General features: G+C 36.1%; 3 protein-coding genes across 5 annotated transcripts; 2 read left to right on the top strand and 1 right to left on the bottom strand.

The window, feature by feature from the left end:
* Window positions 1-492: 492 nt before the first annotated feature.
* LOC103516277 (uncharacterized protein PF11_0213-like) lies at window positions 493-2,978 on the top strand. The gene is made up of 2 exons (XM_026828721.1): window positions 493-746; window positions 1,020-2,978. Exons 1-2 carry the CDS (start codon window positions 510-512, stop codon window positions 2,976-2,978), a joined length of 2,196 nt encoding a protein of 731 aa, XP_026684522.1. The 5' UTR covers window positions 493-509.
* A 5,168-nt stretch (window positions 2,979-8,146) lies between these two features.
* Window positions 8,147-9,418, top strand: LOC103516275. Its single transcript, XM_008481238.2, has 2 exons — window positions 8,147-8,621; window positions 9,207-9,418. Exons 1-2 carry the CDS (start codon window positions 8,540-8,542, stop codon window positions 9,416-9,418), a joined length of 294 nt encoding a protein of 97 aa, XP_008479460.1. The 5' UTR covers window positions 8,147-8,539.
* A 3,662-nt stretch (window positions 9,419-13,080) lies between these two features.
* On the bottom strand, window positions 13,081-21,338 carry LOC103516270 (ARL14 effector protein). 3 transcript variants are annotated; one of them, XM_026828718.1, is made up of 4 exons: window positions 21,181-21,338; window positions 20,380-20,589; window positions 13,832-14,118; window positions 13,081-13,650 (listed from the first exon to the last, which is right to left on the bottom strand). In XM_026828718.1, exons 2-3 carry the CDS (start codon window positions 20,580-20,582, stop codon window positions 13,908-13,910), a joined length of 414 nt encoding a protein of 137 aa, XP_026684519.1. In that variant the 5' UTR covers window positions 20,583-20,589; window positions 21,181-21,338; the 3' UTR covers window positions 13,081-13,650; window positions 13,832-13,907. The 3 variants fall into 3 exon arrangements, with proteins under 3 accessions (XP_026684519.1, XP_026684517.1, XP_026684518.1); XM_026828716.1 differs by having other exon boundaries at window positions 20,380-20,594; window positions 21,181-21,337; XM_026828717.1 differs by having other exon boundaries at window positions 13,081-13,670; window positions 13,846-14,118; window positions 20,380-20,594; window positions 21,181-21,337.
* Window positions 21,339-21,732: the final 394 nt, after the last annotated feature.

Here is a 21,732-nt window from a genome sequence, read left to right as displayed (position 1 = left end):
ACGTCACGGCATACGCTCCCGCAGGCGATGACGTCACATCAAATGTCCCGAGCAAAGCTCCCTCGCAGGCAACACATTGATGTGTTTATGCGCATTTCTTTCTGCGCCTCCGCAAGCACGCTTGCGGAGGCGCAGGCGCATTAGAACGGAAAATAAATTTTGAATTTTCGACCTTTTACAGTTATTTTTTTCGGAGTTTTGACTAGTCTGACGTCACACATCTTTGAACTCTTTCATTAGAACGGAAAATAAAAATTGAATTTTCGACCTTTTACAGTTATTTTTTTCGGAGGTTTGACCTCGGATTTGGATTTTTCCCAACTTTTTACATAGGAATCTACCATTTAGTTATAGTTTTTACCCATTTGCAACTGCTCCATTCACAGGTTTAGTTCTTTTCCCTCTCTCAAGAGGTTTAATAGAAGGAACTGTAACAACATATATATCTTATCGTCCCGAAATCGAAGAGAAGAGGAGGACAGGATAATTCAACAGATTTAGAGTCAAACATGGATGCGATTACTAGTAATATTCCAGATGAAGACAGTACAAACTATTTAACTCCAAGTGAAATCAATCGTGAAAAAACAGAGAACAATAAAATACTTGGAAAGGACGACAAAAAGGAAGAAAAATCAATCATCAAAACATTGTTAGTACACGAGGATGATGCGAATGAAGAATTACCATACATCGAATCAAAAGAGGTGATTCTCAATGAGGTCATATGTACAATTGCAGATGAAATAACCACTACTTGGAAAGGACGACAAAAAGGAAGAAAAATCAATCATCAAAACATTGTTAGTACACGAGGATGATGCGAATGAAGAATTACCATATATCGAATCAAAAGAGGTGATTCTTAATGAGGTCATATGTACAATTGCAGATGAAATAACCAACGAGACGGAGCATTTGAAGAGCCAAGTAGATACTGCTGAAAAGAAGGATGACACCGCTTCCAAGAAGAAATCAGAAAATGATGATTTAGAAAATGGGTTGATAATAATTACTAAATAACCAACGAGACGGAGCATTTGAAGAGCCAAGTAGATACTGCTGAAAAGAAGGATGACACCGCTTCCAAGAAAAAATCAGAAAATGATGATTTAGAAAATGGGTTGATAATAATTACGGACAATAAATCAGAAGGAGTAAATACAAATGATTCTAAAGATAAACATAGTATGATTGGTGTTAATGACAAAGAGCAAAGAGAGCAAGATAAACCATCAGATGAAAATATTGAAACCATTGATAGCAATGAACACGAAGAAAAGGTTCCAACAGATTTGGAGAACGGTGATAAAGTAACAAATAGTACAAGTGAATTTACAGCTGGTATGAACATGAATAGTACCAATCCTAATAGTAAACATGAAGCTCTGGGAGATGAAAACAACAACGACACAACCAAAGAAAACAATGTCTTTGCGGAAAAGAAGAAAACCAAAAGGAAAAAGAAAAAGTACCACAAAACAGTGATTGAAGCAAAATCAGTTTATCGAGAGTACAAAACTTACGAGAGTACAAAACAAAATCAAAGCTTGGATCAAGAACCAGGTGCCGATTTTGTCCTTAAATATTATAGAGGCAATTATCAACACCCAATGAATTACCACCAATGCACAAATGGTTCGTATCAACAGTACAACTTCTATGGCCAACACTGCAGTGGTAAATCTGCAGATAAAAATCATGGGAGTAACAAGAACACAAGATTCCAACATGGTAAAAAATACAACGGAGAACGTGGCAACCCTCACATACAGAATAAACAATCACGAGAGAAAATTAAACGAAAAATAAAAAAACGTTCCAATAAACATATTCCGGAAACTTGTTTTGGTAATGTTGACCGAGATCCTAGACGATCAGAAGTAAATATTAATCCTCCTTCATCTATATTCAAAGAGAGCTGTACTTGTAAAACAGGAGCAACTTGTCAAAATTTTAGTAACTGTTGTCGAGAAACCTTTCTGAATGATAACACCTCAAATTGTATAGCCATTGCTGGATCAGATAAAATACATTGCCATTGCACAAAAACTAGCCAGTGTCAGTATTGTATAGCCATGTTACACTACCAACACTTTTCACACCAAGATACCAACTTGAGCAATCCGAAGGTAATCTGCGAAAAGGAAAACGATTCTTCATATTCAGAAGAGAAATCGCATGAGAACTCGTCATCAGAAAGTGAACAGGAATTGACAAACCTAATTATAAACTTGGTAAAGAAATACAAAAGAACAAAGAAGCACCCTTTGAAGAGAATTGAAAGAAGGAACCACAAATACAATTTGGACGTTCGTACATCAAACGCAGAAATAAATCCAGAAAACAATACTGAACCTGTAGAAGTTTCACAACAATCAGTGCTGTTCGAACCAAGGCCATCAATGAAATCGTCGAACTATAATATTTCTGAAGAGATACTAAAACAACACGAAACATTCGTGAAGGAAAAATCTAAAACGCATAACAAAATCAAGCGCCGTCCAAGTGATAGTGATAAAACCACAGATATCAAACAAGGAATAAATCCTCCCAAAAGTAATGTAAAAAGAAATAGTAGTAGTAATAAGGACATCCTTTCAAATTCCAAGAGGATGAAAATTTCAATTGATTTAGATTCAATAGGATCTGATGTGCCTAGTTTAATCAAACATTTAAAGCTCAGCAAACCACTTCATTCTAAGAAAGAAAATCATTCATCTAGTATTTGTTCCTCACCTAAAAACCAGAATGAGCACAAGACTGGAGGTAACAAAGATTCTTGCGAAAAACAAAAAGAATCTACTGCATCACTACTGCAAGAAGCACAAAAGAAATGTGACTTGATCATAAAACACAATGCTATAAAAAGGAAAGCTGCGATTCCCGAAGAGAATGTTCCAAAGAAAGTACACCTAATCAACAAACAAACTGACCTGCATCACTACTGCAAGAAGCACAAAAGAAATGTGACTTGATCATAAAACACAATGCTATAAAAAGGAAAGCTGCGATTCCCGAAGAAAATGTTCCAAAGAAAGTACACCTAATCAACAAACAAACTGATGAAACAACAAGTTCACAGCGTGAAAATATCCATAGAATTCAAATCAAAAATAACATTTTGGATGAAAAAATAGTAGTAGTAATAAGGACATCCTTTCAAATTCCAAGAGGATGAAAATTTCAATTGATTTAGATTCAATAGGATCTGATGTGCCTACTTTAATCAAACATTTAAAGCTCAGCAAACCACTTCATTCTAAGAAAGAAAATAATTCATCTAGTATTTGTTCCTCACCTAAAAACCAGAATGAGCACAAGACTGGAGGTAACAAAGATTCTTGCGAAAAACAAAAAGAATCTACTGCATCACTACTGCAAGAAGCACAAAAGAAATGTGACTTGATCATAAAACACAATGCTATAAAAAGGAAAGCTGCGATTCCCGAAGAAAATGTTCCAAAGAAAGTACACCTAATCAACAAACAAACTGATGAAACAACAAGTTCACAGCGTGAAAATATCCATAGAATTCAAATCAAAAATAACATTTTGGATGAAAAATTCAAAGAATCGTTTAAGAAAAATCGATGTAGTTTCAACGCAGCAGAATGTGAAAATACCAATGTAAACAACACAAGTCAAATGAAAACTGGTGTTTCTAATGAAAGTGAGAAAACCGCAGAGAACAAAAATTTCAGTGTTCATTCTACCCGCCAGAGTGTGACATTGAAACCAATACTGAAAAGAAGATCATCATTATCTGATAGCAAAAGTATCACCACTACTAACCAAGCTCCTCCTAGGCGACATAGTACTTACCTGGATTGGAAACTGCAGAAAATGTCGAACGGCTCGAATACAATTGATGCATCTAGTAGTAACTCAGATTCAATGGAGAAAACGAAGGATTTGATGCCAAAACACACATTACCATCTCTTCCTCGCAATTGTCAGAACAACAATGCAAAAAGTCTTACAAACAAAGAAAGTTCAAGTAATAAAGAAATCAAGCACGTGTCTTTCCGAAGCAGTCTAGTTGATATCATCAATCCTGAACGAAGTACAAACATAGTGGACAGTAACAGCAATAACACAACTGAACGTAATGGCTCCACTCTAAAAAATATCAAATCAGACCAGAATAGAAATCACAACGTTCGTGAGATAACAGCGGTACATCCTCAAACTAACGAAGAAACAAATAGATCTGACAAAGGAGAAATAATTACCAACAAGTGTAAGTGGGGACTACAGAACTATATCAGGCTGGGACAAAATCCTGAGAAAACCAAAGTAGTTACGGCTTCAAAAATAACAAAAGGCAAAAGACGCGTGTCAAGAGTCAATGGAACAGCAGATGATCAGAATAACTCCAACAACAATGACTGCAGAAGCAAATCCAATCTAACACTAGAAGAATATCTTCAGCGAAAAAATTGCAAGGACGTGGAACAGACTTTGGAAAATCCTGTCGAGACAAAAAACAGCAATGAAACTGAGTTGAAAGATAATGGCTCTAATAACACTGAAGTGGGAAAAGAAACAGGTGTAACTTCTAAATACTCATCAATCCAAGATTACATTGTAAAACAATCGCAAACTTCACCTTCGCAAACTTCTCTTGAACATGTACCAAAAATTTCAAATAATAATCAAAAACCCACAGGATGTCCAATTGAAAAAGAAAATGACAATAAAGTCAAGCGGAAAGAACATGGAAGTCAACAAAAACTTGTGCAAATAAAATCACAGGCAACCAAAAGTAGCCCAAATATCCCTAACAAACCTACTAATCAGTTGGTGTCCTCTTCTCTGAAAGACAAAGTTGTACAAAAAATATCATTTGATCCTCGACAAAAATCAATCTCTAATAATACGTTTAAAAACAATTTAAAAGAAAAGGCTTCTTTGGCGATTCCCATGGAACCAAAAAAACCGAGCCATCACCTTCCTAATTCTATTCGTCAGCCAATAAAATCAGCAAGTCACAAATCATCTTTACATGGCGATCATTTGAAGAAAAAACTTCCTGAGAAAAATTTGACGAACTCTAGACTTGACACAACCACTGTTAGTAATCAACGTGAAAAGATGGATTCAGATCCAAAAGGAGTACCAACTTTGCCAGTCAATAAAATCCCCACACCTGTCGTGGAGTTATTGAAACGCAAACCCATCATTGAAGATAAAGGAACAGATAAACATTCGCTTTCTGCTTGTAAACCAGCTAAACACGTCTCCCATGAAAGAAAAACATCTCAATCACATAGTGTCCCGAAACCAAAAGAGTTTCCAGAGAAGAGGCAGCCCAACCAAAAAATAGCGCTGGATTCAATCGAACTCCAACAAGGGAAAGTAAATTCTGAGTTACCTTGTCTTTGGTCTAAAAACGAATCAACTTTGACACCGATCACCATTCCTACAGCATCCAACAAGGAAAAGTAAATTCTGAGTTACCTTGTCTTTGGTCTAAAAACGAATCAACTTTGACACCGATCACCATTCCTGCAGTGGTTGTTGAAGATTCTCTGAAATCCAAAGAGGTTGCTAGAAAAATTGGTTCTAAAAACGAAACAACTTTGCCAAACATCACCATTCCTGCCGCTGAAGATTCTCTGAAATCAAAAGAGATCGCTAGAGAAAAAGAAACGGTCGAAGAACCTTACGAAGCTCCCAAGTCACCCAAAAAAGAGCTAGATGACATCCAACTCCCTCCATCAATCACGGGAAATCAGTTAGCACCGAATGCTGCTCCTGTAACTGCTAATACATCCGAAGAACCACAACCCGAAATTGCAACAACAGTTTTGGAAACCGCCCAAGAAAACATTGTACCCAAAGAGGAATCTGAGGAAACTTTACCCAATACTGAAGTGGAAAAGTCTATTATCTCTGAAAATCATACACAGCAAACTGAAAATCCATTAAAATCGCCCAAAAGACCATATGAAGATGTTTCTGGAAATGAGCCGAAAAGAATCTGTGTAGAAACAACAAGACCGAGTGAACTTGTTGAAAGTCATCTTGGCATGGACTGTCCCTTATTAACTCCTGAGGTTGAGCTAACCACTGAAGCTTTGTTAACTAAAGCTCAACTTGACTATGAGAGGCATAGGCAGGAAGAACTTGCTAACTGTCCTACACTTACATCTGCATTCCAAACACCATCGGCTAAGGAACCTCCAGTAACATTACGAATATTAACACCTAGGGAAATTGTTCAAAGATATCTTAAGGAGACTGATTCCTCGGGGATAGATAGTGCAGACGGAAGCATTCAGGATGCTAGTCTAAAGTCCAGCACAGGAAATGATCAGTTTCCAAACAATCAGGTGATTCCAAGAAATCTAGTAAACTCTAATGAGAACAATCTATCAAGTGGTGTCGCAACGGCTATCAACAATAATAAAAACAATCGTCGCCCTGAGTATTTGAACGCAAGTGGGAATTTTATTAATGTCCCCCCTGCCTCATCTCAAGCTTTGAACAGTGCAAACTATGCGATTCCAAGCTTACCAAATGACTTGCCTTTCAACAGCCGAAGTATGCATCCAACGGTACTGACCACGAATGTACCTTCGTCTCTTTTGCTGTACTCAACCTTTGAGGAATGGTTAAACATGTGCTTCACTGAAACATTAATAGCTACTAGACCCGTCTATCAACCAAGGTCTGTGGAAAAAGCCTCTGAAGAACAGGACAAATTTGTGGAAAAGTCTCCCAGTAATACAGATTCTTCAAATATAGATTTGGACGAATGTGTCCAAGTTGAAATCATACACGAGAACATGAGAACGTCATCAGAAGAAAGCATGTCTAGTGCCAAACAAATTCCAAATAGCGAACAAGTTCCGACAGTGCATACGTCAACAGATTTGATTCTAAATGAAAAGAATGGCGAGCTAGAGAACCCACCCGTAAAGGAAATCGATGGTGCTGAGTCAGTAAAAAATCGTCAACAGATTTGATTCTAAATGAAAAGAATGGCGAGCTAGAGAACCCACCCGAAAAGGAAATCGATGGTGCTGAGTCAGTAAAAAATAAAAACAGAGTCAAGCATAGTAATCCCGTCAACAGATTTGATTCTAAATGAAAAGAATGGCGAGCTAGAGAACCCACCCGAAAAGGAAATCGATGGTGCTGAGTCAGTAAAAAAGAAAAACAGAGTCAAGCATAGTAATCTTGTGAAAGACAAGTCAGCAAACTGTAAAGAAAAAGAATCTCCTAAGAAACAAGATAAACAGAAAGTAGCGGAAGATACGAGAAAAGAGCTGGAACCCAAACGGAAACAAGATACACATAAAGTAGCGGAAGATACGAGAAAAGAGCTGGAACCCAAACGGAAACAAGATACACATAAAGTAGCGGAAGATACGAGAAAAGAGCTGGAACCCAAACGGAAACAAGATACACATAAAGTAGTGGAAGATACGAGAAAAGAGCTGGAACCCAAACGGAAACAAGATACACATAAAGTAGCGGAAGATACGAGAAAAGAGCTGGAACCCAAACGGAAACAAGATACACATAAAGTAGCGGAAGATACGAGAAAAGAGCTGGAGCCCAAACGGAAACAAGTGTCATTGAGTGAAGGAAAAAACTCTAGTGCCACAAAGACACCCATCAATTTTGACTGCAGAGTTATTCTATCTCCTATCCCAATGAATGCTGGTCTCTCTGCCAATGGAATGGTTCATAAGCTGTTCAAATCTTCAAATGTCAATGATAGGGTAAAACTTACCAATGAAAGCACTTTTCCCTAGATCAAATGCTCCGGTCAATGTAGACTGTATAATCCTATTACTGGCTGCTAGAAAAACAAAAAACCTTTAGCCTGAAAGTTCTTCGTGTACTTATCTAGTCTACTTTTACTTTTTAAACTGTATAGGTCAGGTTTTTTTTTCCAAATTTCCAGATTTCTGTAGATTAGTGTAGATTTTTCACTTAAATTTTTGAAATTTGCCGCGCTACCGGCTTTACACACGTCAGAAAAAATCCCTGGAAAATTTCCCACTATGAAAAAATCCCTTCACTGGGATGGGCGGCGAAGGCGGTTGATGAAAAGTGGAGGGGATTTTTGGCGGCTGTCGGCTGTAAATTCGATGCATTTGAATTTGAAATATTTGAATGGATTTGGCATTTCTGTTTCTAAAATTTTGTTTTATTTATTTTTATTCATCTTGCTAATGATTTTATTGATTTTCAAGAAAGAGGTAACTGAAGTAGAAACTAGAAACTGTAAAGTGCAGTAGTTAATTTCAGGAGCTAAATTTACCAATAGGTACACCTCTGTGAGTCTGTACATCCTACCTTCACTTAGAAATACCTCAAGGCATAAAGGTGACTGTCAACATTTTATCTGAACTGTTTTATCTTGGGCCTTGCCTGCATTCAGACTAGAAATAGTAAACATTACAAAACAACATTCCTTATCTTCAAGCTTCACTCTACATATCAGCACATCTTGACATCTATTGATTTCCTATCAAGCTACCCTGTCATTTCCTTTCCATTCTGATGGTTTCCGTTCTAAATGCCATATATTCTCGTCAAAGGTAATTTGGCACCGTTTGTAGACAACCCCTTCTGGAAAGTTTCAGTGTCCGGCTTGAAAAGTAAGTTATTGATTTAAGCAAGTAATACTTAGAGTAGGTATATTCTTACAAGTTTGTTTTATTGTATTTTTGTCTGTAAAGAATTTGGTGTTAATTTTTCTAGTGCAGAAGGTCAGAAAATAATGTTATAGGTATTACCTAACTTTATTTTTTTCTATTTGACATTAAAATTCTGTTGAAAAAGCAAACAGCTAAAGAGTTACTTAAGCAAGAGGCTTGTCTGTGACTTTTTGTGTTCATAGGTACACCAAGTCTCTTGTGGAATCCAACTTGTGCAATATTATTGCCACTGAATTTGACACTTGATTGAAAGTTGAAATAAAAACAACCGTGGCCTTCATACTTAAGTTATTCTGTTAAAAACTTGAATATGTTGGTGAAAAATATTTGTTTCATTTCAGGTGAAGACATCACTAGGTACACCAAGTCTCTTGTGGAATCCAACTTGTGCAATATTATTGCCACTGAATTTGACACTTGATTGAAAGTTGAAATAAAAACAATTGTGGCCTTCATACTTAAGTTATTCTGTTAAAAACTTGAATATGTTGGTGAAATCATTAAAATATTTCTGTTTCATTTCAGGCGAAGACATCACACAGTTGGAGCGTTTCTCTTGTGAGATCAGCAATCAAGTGACCGTTCAATATTATAAACATCCTTGTGTTATCCTAACGGCTCTCGAAGTTCTTGGATATCAAGTTGTAGCTTCTACTACCGCAGGTCAGAATGAATTCTTGTGGACTATGAGAAAAGAATTCCCTGAACCTGAGCCTGATGATGGTAAACTTGTGTGATGATTAAAACATCCTAATAGGGAATACATAGCCATTGGACCTTTGAATTTTGCTTGATTTTGATAAGTTATAAATGAGACAAATCATATGAAATGTATACAGGGTGTCCACCAATGTATGACCCACTCAAATTGCTCCGAATCTATTGGAGTTTTCAAAAAATAAAAAAAACCTGTATCTCTTTGATTTTTGCAAAGAATTTTTTTGCAATATTGAAATTTGTGACCAAGTTCACCAAACCCGCAAACTTGGTACCAACTTTGGAATTTCAAATGAGAACACCAAATTTTTATTGCATATTATTATTATTCCACATAAAATTTCATGTACAATTGACTATTTATTCATTTTTTGTGATTTGTGGTTTTGCAAATTCCGCAAACATCAAAACTAGCTGAAATGTACCTATTTATGTGACATATTATTTCACAGTGTTTTTCCTTCATAAATCATGTGGTAACATCAGATTTAGGATAAAGACCATTTTTCACGAGTTCGCGAAATTCGCGAATCGACAAAGTGGTTGAAATGAACTGTGTGACAAATCATTTCATACCTAATGTTTTTCCTTCATGAATGATATAGTAACATCAGATTTTGGATTGAGACCGCGAATTCGCGAAATTTGCGAAGTTCGCGAATTGCCAAAGTGATTGGAATTTCGCGACAACTCTAGTGCCACAAAGACACCCATCAATTTTGACTGCAGAGTTATTCTATCTCCTATCCCAATGAATGCTGGTCTTCTGAAATCCAAACCAACAAAACCAGATGAAAAGGACAGTAAGAAAACTACTCCTGAAATGGAATACGTAGACACTATCATTGTAGATTCAGAGGAAGAATTAGAAGTTGAATCACCTCCAGTGTCTACTCTAGTGAAAACTCCGCTTACTTCCCCTACTGAACAAAGGGACACGGCATCCGACAAAGTGCACGGATTCGTCCTGAAAACCAACACAAGCGTTGTGCAGAACAAATTCTACAACATGTACAACCCTTGCTTTCTCATATTATCAGAGCTGCGACAGTGCAAGAATCTGAACGACCGGGATGAGAATACAATGAACTCCTGTCTCCTCTCCATCGCTAATATTCTTAATGAAATGTTCGCCCTCAAAATCGAACAGAATGTCGACTTTGACTCGGCCTGTTTCAAAAAGATCGTAACGCGTTACGCCAAGTCAAGCAAGGTTCAGTTGATTGTTATTCTGAGTTACTATCAAGATGAAGTGTATAGGACGTTGCATAAACATATAGAGAACACGGCAGGTTACGTGATTGCCAGCTATATTGACGTGAAGAGATGTCTTCTGGAGTTGATCTGGATGTCGAGGAACATTGAGCTGGATATACCACAACGTGGAGAGCTTATCAAGTATATGAACTTGTATAAGAAGTTAGGTACCACGTGAGACTTGGCTGCAATACAGAAACCTCTCCAATATGAGGTTTCAAGGATAACGACTTGATTCGAAAAGTCTGATAAGAAGTTTTCATTGTCCTCTGCACACACACACACACACACACACACACACACACACACACACACACACACACACACACACACACACACACACACACACACACACACACACACACACACACACACACACACACACACACACACACACACACACACACACACACACACACACACACACACACACACACACACACACACACACACACACACACACACACACACACACACACACACACACACACACACACACACACACACACACACACACACACACACACACACACACACACACACACACACACACACACACACACACACACACACACCACACACACACACCACACACACACACCACACACGGTCGCGCTACGCGCTCCCTGACATGTCTCACAGAGCAGCATAACAGGCATAACTTCGAACCGCCGCCATTTTGAATCAGGTTTGAATGTGAAAATTTCAAGTAGCCTATGTCACCCGGAGTACTTTTCTTAACAACCACAAAAAATTTCATCAAAATCGGTTGAGCCGTTTTCTCGTGAAAAGAGGACAAAAACGGGTGTATTAGGCCTTTTTCTTCACGTTTTTGAACCGCCGCCATTTTGAATCAGGATGGAATGTGAAAATTTCAAGTAGCCTATGTCACCCGGAGTACTTTTCTTAACAACCACAAAAAATTTCATCAAAATCGGTCGAGCCGTTTTCTCGTGAAAAGAGGACAAAAACGGGTCTATTAGGCCATTTTCTTCACGTTTTTGAACCGCCGCCATTTTGAATCAGGATGGAATGTGACAATTTTAAGTAGCCTATGTTACCTTGAGTACTCTTCGTAACAACCACAAATTTCATCAAAATCGGTCGAGCCGTTTTCTCGTGAAAAGAGGACAACCAAAGGTCTATTTAGTGTAACAGACATACAGACAGACAGAAATTTTTCTAATGTGATTTTTGGAATCGTGGATGCATAAGGAGTAAGAATAACTAAAAATGTCACGATTCTAAGCAATGTACAGACAAATCTACAATTTTATATTTTATATAGATTATTATGAAGCTCTTACCCATGAAATCAGTGCGATGGAGTGGAATGTTGTTTAAATTGAAGCAATATTACACATATTTATTTGTTACATCTTTTTCTCTTAGTTTCAAGTCAATTTATTGTTCAATTTACCCATTACATGACTCAAGTTCAGTACATGAGTTATTGACGAAAATAAAGTAATTGTACTTAGTCTTGTGGTAATTTTAGCTCTACAGTTAGTCCATTTTTACATGGTTATATTTAACTTGAAACTTGAGATCTCCGTTGTTATTCATTTTCATGCATATGCACAAAAGCCCCAAGGGGTTTATGTACTTATCCTATTTTGTACTTCAGTTGCTTTTTTTACCTAAGGATCCTCAATAAAATAAGCAAATGTGGAAAAAAAAAAAAAAAAAAAAAAAAAAAAAAAAAAAAAATCACGATTCTAAGCAATGTACAGACAAATCTACAATTTTATTTATATAGATTATTATGAAGCTCTTACCCATGAAATCAGTGTGATGGAGTGGAATGTAGTTTAAATTGAAGCAACATTACACATATTTATTTGTTACATTTTTTTTTCTCTTAGTTTCAAGTCAATTTATTGTTCAGTTTACCCATTACATGACTCAAGTTCAGTACATGAGTGATGAAAATAAAGTAATTGTACTTAGTCTTGTGGTAATTTTAGCTCTACAGTTAGTCCATTTTTACATGGTTATATTTAACTTGAGATCTCTGTTGTTATTCATTTTCATGTATATGCACAAAAGCCCCAAGGGGTTTATGTACTTATCCTATTTTGTACTTTAGTTGTTTTTTTTTTTTTACCTAAGGATCCTCAATAAAATGAGCAAATGTGTTCATTTTTTCTTAGAGATTTTTTAATTTATGTCATGGACATACAAATGAGAGTTTTGAGCTTTTGTTACCTATTTTTCGAAGAGAATTAGAATTGTTATTTTTTCTGTCAGTTATAAAATTCTTGGTTGTTCTTACCTATTTTTTCTATTTTGATACATTTTTATTTTCTAATAAATTTGCTCATTTAGTTCCTGTTAAATTTCCTATATGCAGTGTCTTGGTCTCATTCTTATAAAAAAGCTTTACAGGTTATAAACTTACTAGATGTACAAATGAACTCTGGGCTCATTTTTTCTTAGAGATTTTTTAATTTATGTCATGGACATACAAATGAGAGTTTTGAGCTTTTGTTACCTATTTTTCGAAGAGAATTGTTATTTTTTCTGTCAGTTATAAAATTCTTGGTTGTTCTTACCTAATTTTTCTATTTTGATACATTTTTATTTTCTAATAAATTTGCTTATTTAGTTCCTGTTAAATTTCCTATATGCAGTGTCTTGGTCTCATTCTTATATAAAAAGCTTTACAGGTTATAAACTTACTAGATGTACAAATGAACTCTGGGCTTAATACTAGTACTTACCTATCATCCCCTTTAAATTACATGCTTGTGTTAAGACTACTACTTAAAAAGCACCAAGTACAATGTTATATTAGTTTATTAGGTGAGAGTTTTTCTCATTTTAATTTTACATCAAAACGATGCAAATTTGGTATGTACAAAAGAAATTTATTTGTTAGTTGCAAATGTAAGGAGTTACTGATTAGGAAAATTTATTCTACAATGTAAAAAAAAAATGGTTACTTGGCTAATTTCATTGCCTCTGAGAGTATGATAACAAAAAGTCCAGGCATTTACTGTATTTATTTACTTAATTTTAATTTTACATCAAAACGATGCAAATTTGGTATGTACAAAAGAAATTTATTTGTTAGTTGCAAATGTAAGGAGTTACTGATTAGAAAAATTTATTCTACAATGTAAAAAAAAAAAAAAAACTGGTTACTTGGCTAAATTCATTCTCTCTGAGAGTATTTACAGTATTTATTTACTTACTATTTACACAGAGTATTACAGTTTGTACATTTGGCACCATGTATGCCCCAAGTCACTATTTCTTGTACAGTATATCATGGCCTTCTATAATGCTGCTTTCATATTGCCATTTCCGATTCTTCCGACACTCATGGCCACACTTCAAACTGTAACATTTAGGACACGGGAAGAAGCAGCCTTCACACGATTGTTCCCCACAGTCACACAGGTCTTCTCCAGAGTTCACGAGGACACCAGTTTTGTCGTAGAGTAAAGGAGATCTCCTTCTGTAAACAGAAAATATTTAATCAGAAAATTCCAAGAAATTTCTTCCTTTAAAGTGCTTTTCCTTTTGAGGATTCATAATTCAATAATTCAAAGGACAAAAATCAAATCTTCTTATACCTAACGCTATATTGAAATCACAGTGCCTAAGCAGTGCCAAAAGCACCAAGTGTAAGTAAACATGATATACTGATTTTAAAACAGAGATCTGCAAAATGGCAAGTAGGTGTTGTATTACACAGATCTGTCAAGTTGTAAGTCTTGTATGAGGATAAAAACTTACTCTGCATTTTTCACTTCCATGTCTACCTTCCTGTTCTCTCGACGACTGTATTCTATATTTCCATCAGATAAAATTAGTTGCATCAGATCGCTCTTTCAATTTGGCTATAAATCCTGAGGTGTGACTCGGTTAAAAATTCATCATTTTCCTTCTAGGTTTAATTGGGCATATAAATTAAACGAAACCAGACCTAAATCCAAGCTGACCCACCTTAATGGCCCTGACCATTTGGAATTCACAGATAGACAAGTACTATAGTACCTAAATCACAGTAAATAATAGAGAAATGACGCAGATATTCAAGAAGAATCACGACAAAATTGATACAAAAACCAATAATTAAGTAATATTAGGAAATCAGTTGCAATTAACTGGGTGTACGTGATAAGAAAATTGTAGTTGTAGTTGTACATAATGAAGTTTCAGCCTCATTTAAACAATGGCAATGTCCAACCCAGAGGACCTTGAAATATATTTCCATCAGATAAAATTAGTTGCATCAGATCGCTCTTTCAATTTGGCTATAAATCCTGAGGTGTGACTCGGTTAAAAATTCATCGTTTTCCTTCTAGGTTTAATTGGGCATATAAATTAAACGAAACCAGACAGACCTAAATCCAAGCTGACCCACCTTAATGGCTCTGACCATTTGGAACTCACAGATAGACAAGTATAAAATGTAGCTACCTAAATCACAGTAAATAGTGAAGTGACGCAAATGTTCAAGAATGATTACGACAAGAATTGATACAAAAAAACAACAATAATTAAGTAATATTAGGAAAATAGTTGAAATTAACTGGGTGTACGTGATAAGAAAATTGTAGTTGTACATAATGAAGTTTCAGCCTCATTTAAACAATGGCAATGTCCAACCCAGAGGACCTTGAAATATCAGAGCATCTTTTTTCGAGTGAAAATCCCCCTAGGAAACAGCTCAAATTAGATGAATTTATTGCAAATTTTTAATTCTGCATCATTTTCCGTACTTGTAAAACAATGAGGAAAATTATCGTGATGGTATATGAAGTTAGTATGTACTTGTATGTGTGTGCCAAATTAAACCAAAGTGTTCTCGTATTATTTATTACCTTGAAATATCAGAGCATCTTTTTTCGAGTGAAAATCCCCCTAGGAAACAGCTCAAATTAGATGAATTTATTGCAAATTTTTAATTCTGCATCATTTTCCGTACTTGTAAAACAATGAGGAAAATTATCGTGATGGTATATGAAGTTAGTATGTACTTGTATGTGTGTGCCAAATTAAACCAAAGTGTTCTCGTATTATTTATGACTTGGAGTACGACGAGACACTCACATTTTTTGCCGTAATTTATTGGTGCAGACGTACAAGTAAGACTTGATTTTGATTGATTGTAAAAGATGTCTAGAACTTTGCCCTACACGGGTACCTACTAGGTTACATTTGGTGCAGACGTACAAGTAAGACTTGATTTTGATTGATTGTAAAAGATGTCTAGAACTTTGCCCTACACGGGTACCTACTAGGTTACAAGTTACAAAGTTGAAAACAGAAATTTGATTGGGCTAAATGTTGCTTCATACCTTCGGATGAGGGATGACAACACATTCAGAAGCAGGTAATTAACTATTGCTGAAACAAACAAGGAACATCCTTTATTTATTGTGGTGTTAACTACCGTCTCTAACAAAGATTGTCATGAGTTCATACAGGGGTGAGGGCAACCAATTTAGGACATTGTAGGTAAATATTGGGAAGCCAGAGGTAAAATGACCTAGTAGTCAAATAACCCGACATTTGCAAACAACAACAACATTTTTTATTTATTTTCCTCAGCCAATCCACTCCAAGTGATCAATGCATTGAGTGAGCTTGGATACGAAGTAGTAGCCAGCTCCGGAAGTGAGGCAGAAACAACGTGGACCATGCGAAGAGAAGTCCCTGTAAGTCCCTTTGCTTGTACTATACTATGATTTGCTGTAGAATCTTGAAAAAATATATATGAAGCATTGAAAAAATATTTTTTAAATGATTACCTAGTATCACTGTTTAGCCAACCTTAAATATGTTTTGCCCTTTATTAAACTCAGGAGGGCCATATTTGTATTGGTGTCAGGCAACAAGCACCAAGGTTCCTGTTGCATATAACTTCTAGGCACTAGGCACAATGGGCCAGTTTTAGAAAAATCAAGCTGTTTTGTTCTGAAATAATAAAACCCAATTTAAGGAGAATAATATGAACCCATTTGTCTGAATCTGCAGTTACATGGTGATTCTCTTAACTCCATTGTTTTTTTTTCTGTTTTTTCATAATCCATCCCTTTCAACATGAGACTGCGGACATCACAGAAAGCTTGATTTAATCAAAACTGTCCATAGTTTGAGCCAAATATACCCTATCCTTTTGATTTATGAATTTGCTAGGCCCATTAGTTACTTGCAAGCTAACAATGCATATTTTATCTTGCTAAGTAGAAAGCTAAGCTGACACATTTGTCTTCACTTCACAGTAACAATTGAAATAATGAGAAAAAGTGGTATTTATTCTTTCATATAAAGTTATTTGAGGGCTTTGGTGCAAAAACGACTTATAGACATAGGTTGGAAGTCGTTTTTGTGTAAACCCCTCAATTATATGTCAAAAGCTAACAATGCATATTTTATCTTGCTAAGTAGAAAGCTAAGCTGACACATTTGTCTTCACTTCACAGTCACAATTGAAATAATGAGAAAAAGTGGTATTTATTCTTTCATGTAAAGTTATTTGAGGGCTTTGGTGCGAAAACGACTTATATAGGTTGGAAGTCGTTTTTGTGTAAACCCCTCAATTATATGTCAAAAGTTCTTTAGATGGGATGGGGCAAGTGATTTGGGGCTATATTATGAGAGAATTACTATCAAGTTGACTATCCACTGCTCCCACCATACTGTATTAAGTACATATTAGTGTATATTTTGTAGAAATATTACCTATAGGAAGAGGAAGGTACACTTTACGATTTTGTCATCATTTTCGGTTTGGAAACAAGAGCTGGTGACTTCGATTTGAGATTTTGGAAACGCCTTGTTCCCCTTTATAACTCTGATGTTACAAACGATCACCAAGACCAACAAATATATGACATGTCTCTTGAAATTTTGTAGAAATATTACCTATAGGAAGAGGAAGGTACACTTTACGATTTTGTCATCATTTTCGGTTTGGAAACAAGAGCTGGTGACTTTGATTTGAGATTTTGGAAACGCCTTGTTCCCCTTTATAACTCTGATGTTACAAACTATCACCAAGACCAACAAATATATGACATGTCTCTTGAAGAAAATGTAAAGAGAGACTTATCAGCTTTTGTTTCTGAACTGACAATATACACTCAAGTGCGAAAAATTCGGGGCAGTTTTCCAATTCCATTCCGTTATTCTGATAACCATTTTTTGAATATTTTGAAAATATTATTGCACGTTTAATGGTACCAACTAACCTTGTTGTCTTCAACATACTGTCTTGAGCACATCAAGACACTGTCTTTAGTTTTCTAGTTGACTCTTTATTATTTTTTAATGGAAAATGTGTTTGTATCGGAAAAGTTTTCAAGTCTATCTGCCTCGAACTTTTTGCACATTGTGGGAATCTGTGTACACTTGTTTCTGAACTGACAATATACACTCAAGTGCGAAAAATTCGGGGCAGTTTTCCAATTCCATTCCGTTATTCTGATAACCATTTTTTTTATATATTTTGAAAATATCATTACACGTTTAATGGTACCAACTAACCTTGTTGCCTTCAACATACTGTCTTGAGCACATCAAGACACTGTCTTTAGTTTTCTAGTTGACTCTTATTATTTTTTAATGGGAAAATGTGTTTGTATCGGAAAAGTTTTCAAGTCTATCTGCCTCGAACTTTTTGCATATTGTGGGAATCTGTGTACACAAATCACTTCACCATATACTTAAATTTACAAATGATGTCACCTACCTACCTATTTATTTTTATAAAACATAATTATATTGGTGTACTGATGAATTTTATTGTACTGAGTAAAAATAAATATTTTGTTATTTCGCAACGATTTATTTATTTATTTTTTTTTCTTCTTTTTCAAACCCATATTTTACCTATCAAGAAGAGAGAACAGAGGAAGAATACAGGAAAGGAAAAATGGGAAAATGTGTTTGTATCGGAAAAGTTTTCAAGTCTATCTGCCTCGAACTTTTTGCACATTGTGGGAATCTGTGTACACAAATTACTTCACCATATACTTAAATTTACAAATGATGTCTCTCTCTTTGCTTCTCGCTAGGTACGCAGAATACATCGCTAACTCTCACCTTGCATGTTATCCCGGCACATTATTCTCCCACTAATCTCTCTTCTATTTGTTTATTCATTCCAATCCATTCTTTTTCCCTTCCTCTTCTTCCTAACATAAAAGGGATGTAATTTTCATTTCCATGAACGAGATCAACGACCTTTGTCAGACATTTCTGTCAAGGTCGAGGTGAGGTGAAAATTCTGGACATTACCTATACCATTATGCTGAAATGTTTCTACGGTGAAACTTTCCTCTTCTTTGTCTTCCACTTCAAAAGAGTCTGAAGGTTCCTCACGCCTTCTGTAAAAATTTCCCTGCACATCTGAATCTCTCTTCATATCACCTCAAACTAATACCCCCTTGACGCCCTTTCTTTCCTTTGTTTCTACGGTGAAACTTTCCTCTTCTTTGTCGTCCACTTCAAAAGAGTCTGAAGGTTCCTCACGCCTTCTGTAAAAATTTCCCTGCATATCCTTAATTTCTTCTCCGTCTAAAGTCTCTCACACCACTGGTGAAATTTCCTTCTCTACATCGTCTCTTCATATCACCTCAAACTAATACCCCCTTGACGCCCTTTCTTTCCTTTGTTTCTACGGTGAAACTTTCCTCTTCTTTGTCTTCCACTTCAAAAGAGTCTGAAGGTTCCTCACGCCTTCTGTAAAAATTTCCCTGCATATCCTTCATTTCTTCTCCATCTAAAGTCTCTCACACCACTGGTGAAACTTCCTTCTCTACATCCTTCTTTTCTCCTGCTCTTTAGTTTCTCCTTCTCTCGTCTCCTTCTCTCCTTGCTCTTTCCCTTTTTTCTCCTCCAACTCCTCCTCTTCCTCTTCTCTATCACTTCTCTTCCCTTCTTGCTGTATTCGTGATCAATTTCTTCTCCCTGTTTGCTTTCCTTATGTTTCAAAACAATCCTCAATCTCCCAATGTTCCTTTAACGAGTGACCGTCTGACTTGGGGATTTTCGAGCTCTCACACCACTGGTGAAACTTCCTTCTCTACATCCTTCTTTTCTCCTGCTCTTTAGTTTCTCCTTCTTTCGTCTCCTTCTCTCGTTTGCTCTTTCCCTTTTTTTCTCCTCCAACTCCTTCTCTTCCTCTTCTCTATCATTTCTCTTCTCTTCTTGCTGTGTTCGTGATCAATTTCTTCTCCCTGTCTCTTCTAATCCCTTGTGTTTCAAATCAATCCTCAATCTCCCAATGTTCCTTTAACGAGTGACCGTCTGACTTGGGGATTTTCGAAGACATTTTGGTGGAGGGTCTTTTTCTGTTAAAATTTCCAAGATCTGTGAACAAATTTTATTGAAAAAGTTATCGTATTTCATTAACGTGGCGGAAATACCATCCTATTAGGCCATTTTCTTCACGTTTTTGAACCGCCGCCATTTTGAATCAGGATGGAATGTGACAATTTTAAGTAGCCTGTTTTACCCCGAAATTTCTTCCTTTAAAGTGCTTTTCCTTTTGAGGATTCATAATTCAATAATTCAAAGGACAAAAATCAAATCTTCTTATACCTAACATTATATTGAAATCATAGTGCCTAAGCAGTGCCAAAAGCACCAAGTGTAAGTAAACATGATATACTAATTTTAAAACAGAGATCTGCAAAATGGCAAGTAGGTGTTGTATTACAGAGATCTGTCAAGTTGTAAGTCTCGTATGAAGATAAAAACTTACTCTGCATTTTTCACTTCCATGTCTACCTTCCTGTTCTCTCGACGACTGTATTCCGGTTTGAAACTGTCCATGAAATTGTCACTTGAATTAAGCCGATTGAATTCTCGTCTCAATTTTTTGTCCACTTCTTTTTCTCTGTCGGCACTACTAGGAGGTGGTCTGGATGTCCTCTTGGTTGCAACATTGTGAACATTAGCTTCCATGCTAGACCTGATCTAAGAACATAAAAAAGAATGGCTTATCAACTGATCTTTGGTAGGTAATGGTCAGGAGAGTGGAGAGTGTGGCTTAAATCCTAGGTAAGGTGTGTAAATTTATAAATGTTTTTTGAGAATTCAATGGGAGTTGCCTACTGTTAGGGTAAAGAGACCCTTTAGGCCTGATTGCAGATGGCACAGTTCAGACAGGTAGTTGGTAGGTATTATTTTATGGGTTTGCAATTTACCTCTGTTCAGGAGGTTACTTCTCTTGGAGCATTGTGAACCTGTATGTAGGCTCTTTCTGAGGTCTACAGGTCAATTAACTAAATATACTACAGACACTCAAGTGCGAAAAATTCGGGGCAGTTTTCCAATTCCATTCCGTTATTCTGATAACCATTTTTTGAATATTTTGAAAATATTATTACACGTTTAATGGTACCAACTAACCTTGTTGTCTTCAACATACTGTCTTGAGCACGATACTACAGAATATACCTATACTAGGCTTTATCATTCCTTGCTTGGTGTTGTATTCTGCCAATGGAATGGTTCATAAGCTGTTCAAATCTTCAAATGTCAATGATAGGGTAAAACTTACCAATGAAAGCACTTTTCCCTAGACCAAATGCTCCGGTCAATCTGGACTGTATAATCCTATTACTGGCTGCTAGAAAAACAAAAAACCTCTGGCCTGAAAGTTCTTTGTCTACTTCTCTAGTCTACTTTTACTTTTTAAATTTAAACTGTATAGGTAGGTAGGTTTTTTTCCAGATTTCTGTAGATTTTTCACTTAAATTTTTGAAATTTGCCGCGCTACCGGCTTTACACACGTCAGAAAAAATCCCTAGAAAATTTCCCACAATGAAAAAATCCCTTCACTGGGATGGGCGGCGAAGGCGGCTGATGAAAAGTGGAGGGGATTTTTGGCGGCTGTCGGCTGTAAATTCGATGCATTTGAAATATTTGAATTTTGATTTTTGAATGCATTATTGCATTTGGCATTTCTGTATTCTGTTTCTAAAATTTTGTTTTATTCATACCTATTCATCTTGCTAATGATTTTCAAGAAAGAGGTAACTGAAGTAGAAACTAGAAACTGTAAAGTGCAGTAGTTAATTTCAGGAGCTAAATATTTTGAGTGCTAAATCTA

This window comes from Diaphorina citri, unplaced genomic scaffold (genome assembly GCF_000475195.1).
Source record: "Diaphorina citri unplaced genomic scaffold, Diaci psyllid genome assembly version 1.1 scaffold1532, whole genome shotgun sequence".
Lineage (NCBI taxonomy): Eukaryota > Metazoa > Arthropoda > Insecta > Hemiptera > Psyllidae > Diaphorina > Diaphorina citri.
Note: the sequence above shows the minus strand (reverse complement) of the source record. Positions and strands in the feature narration are given on the sequence as shown.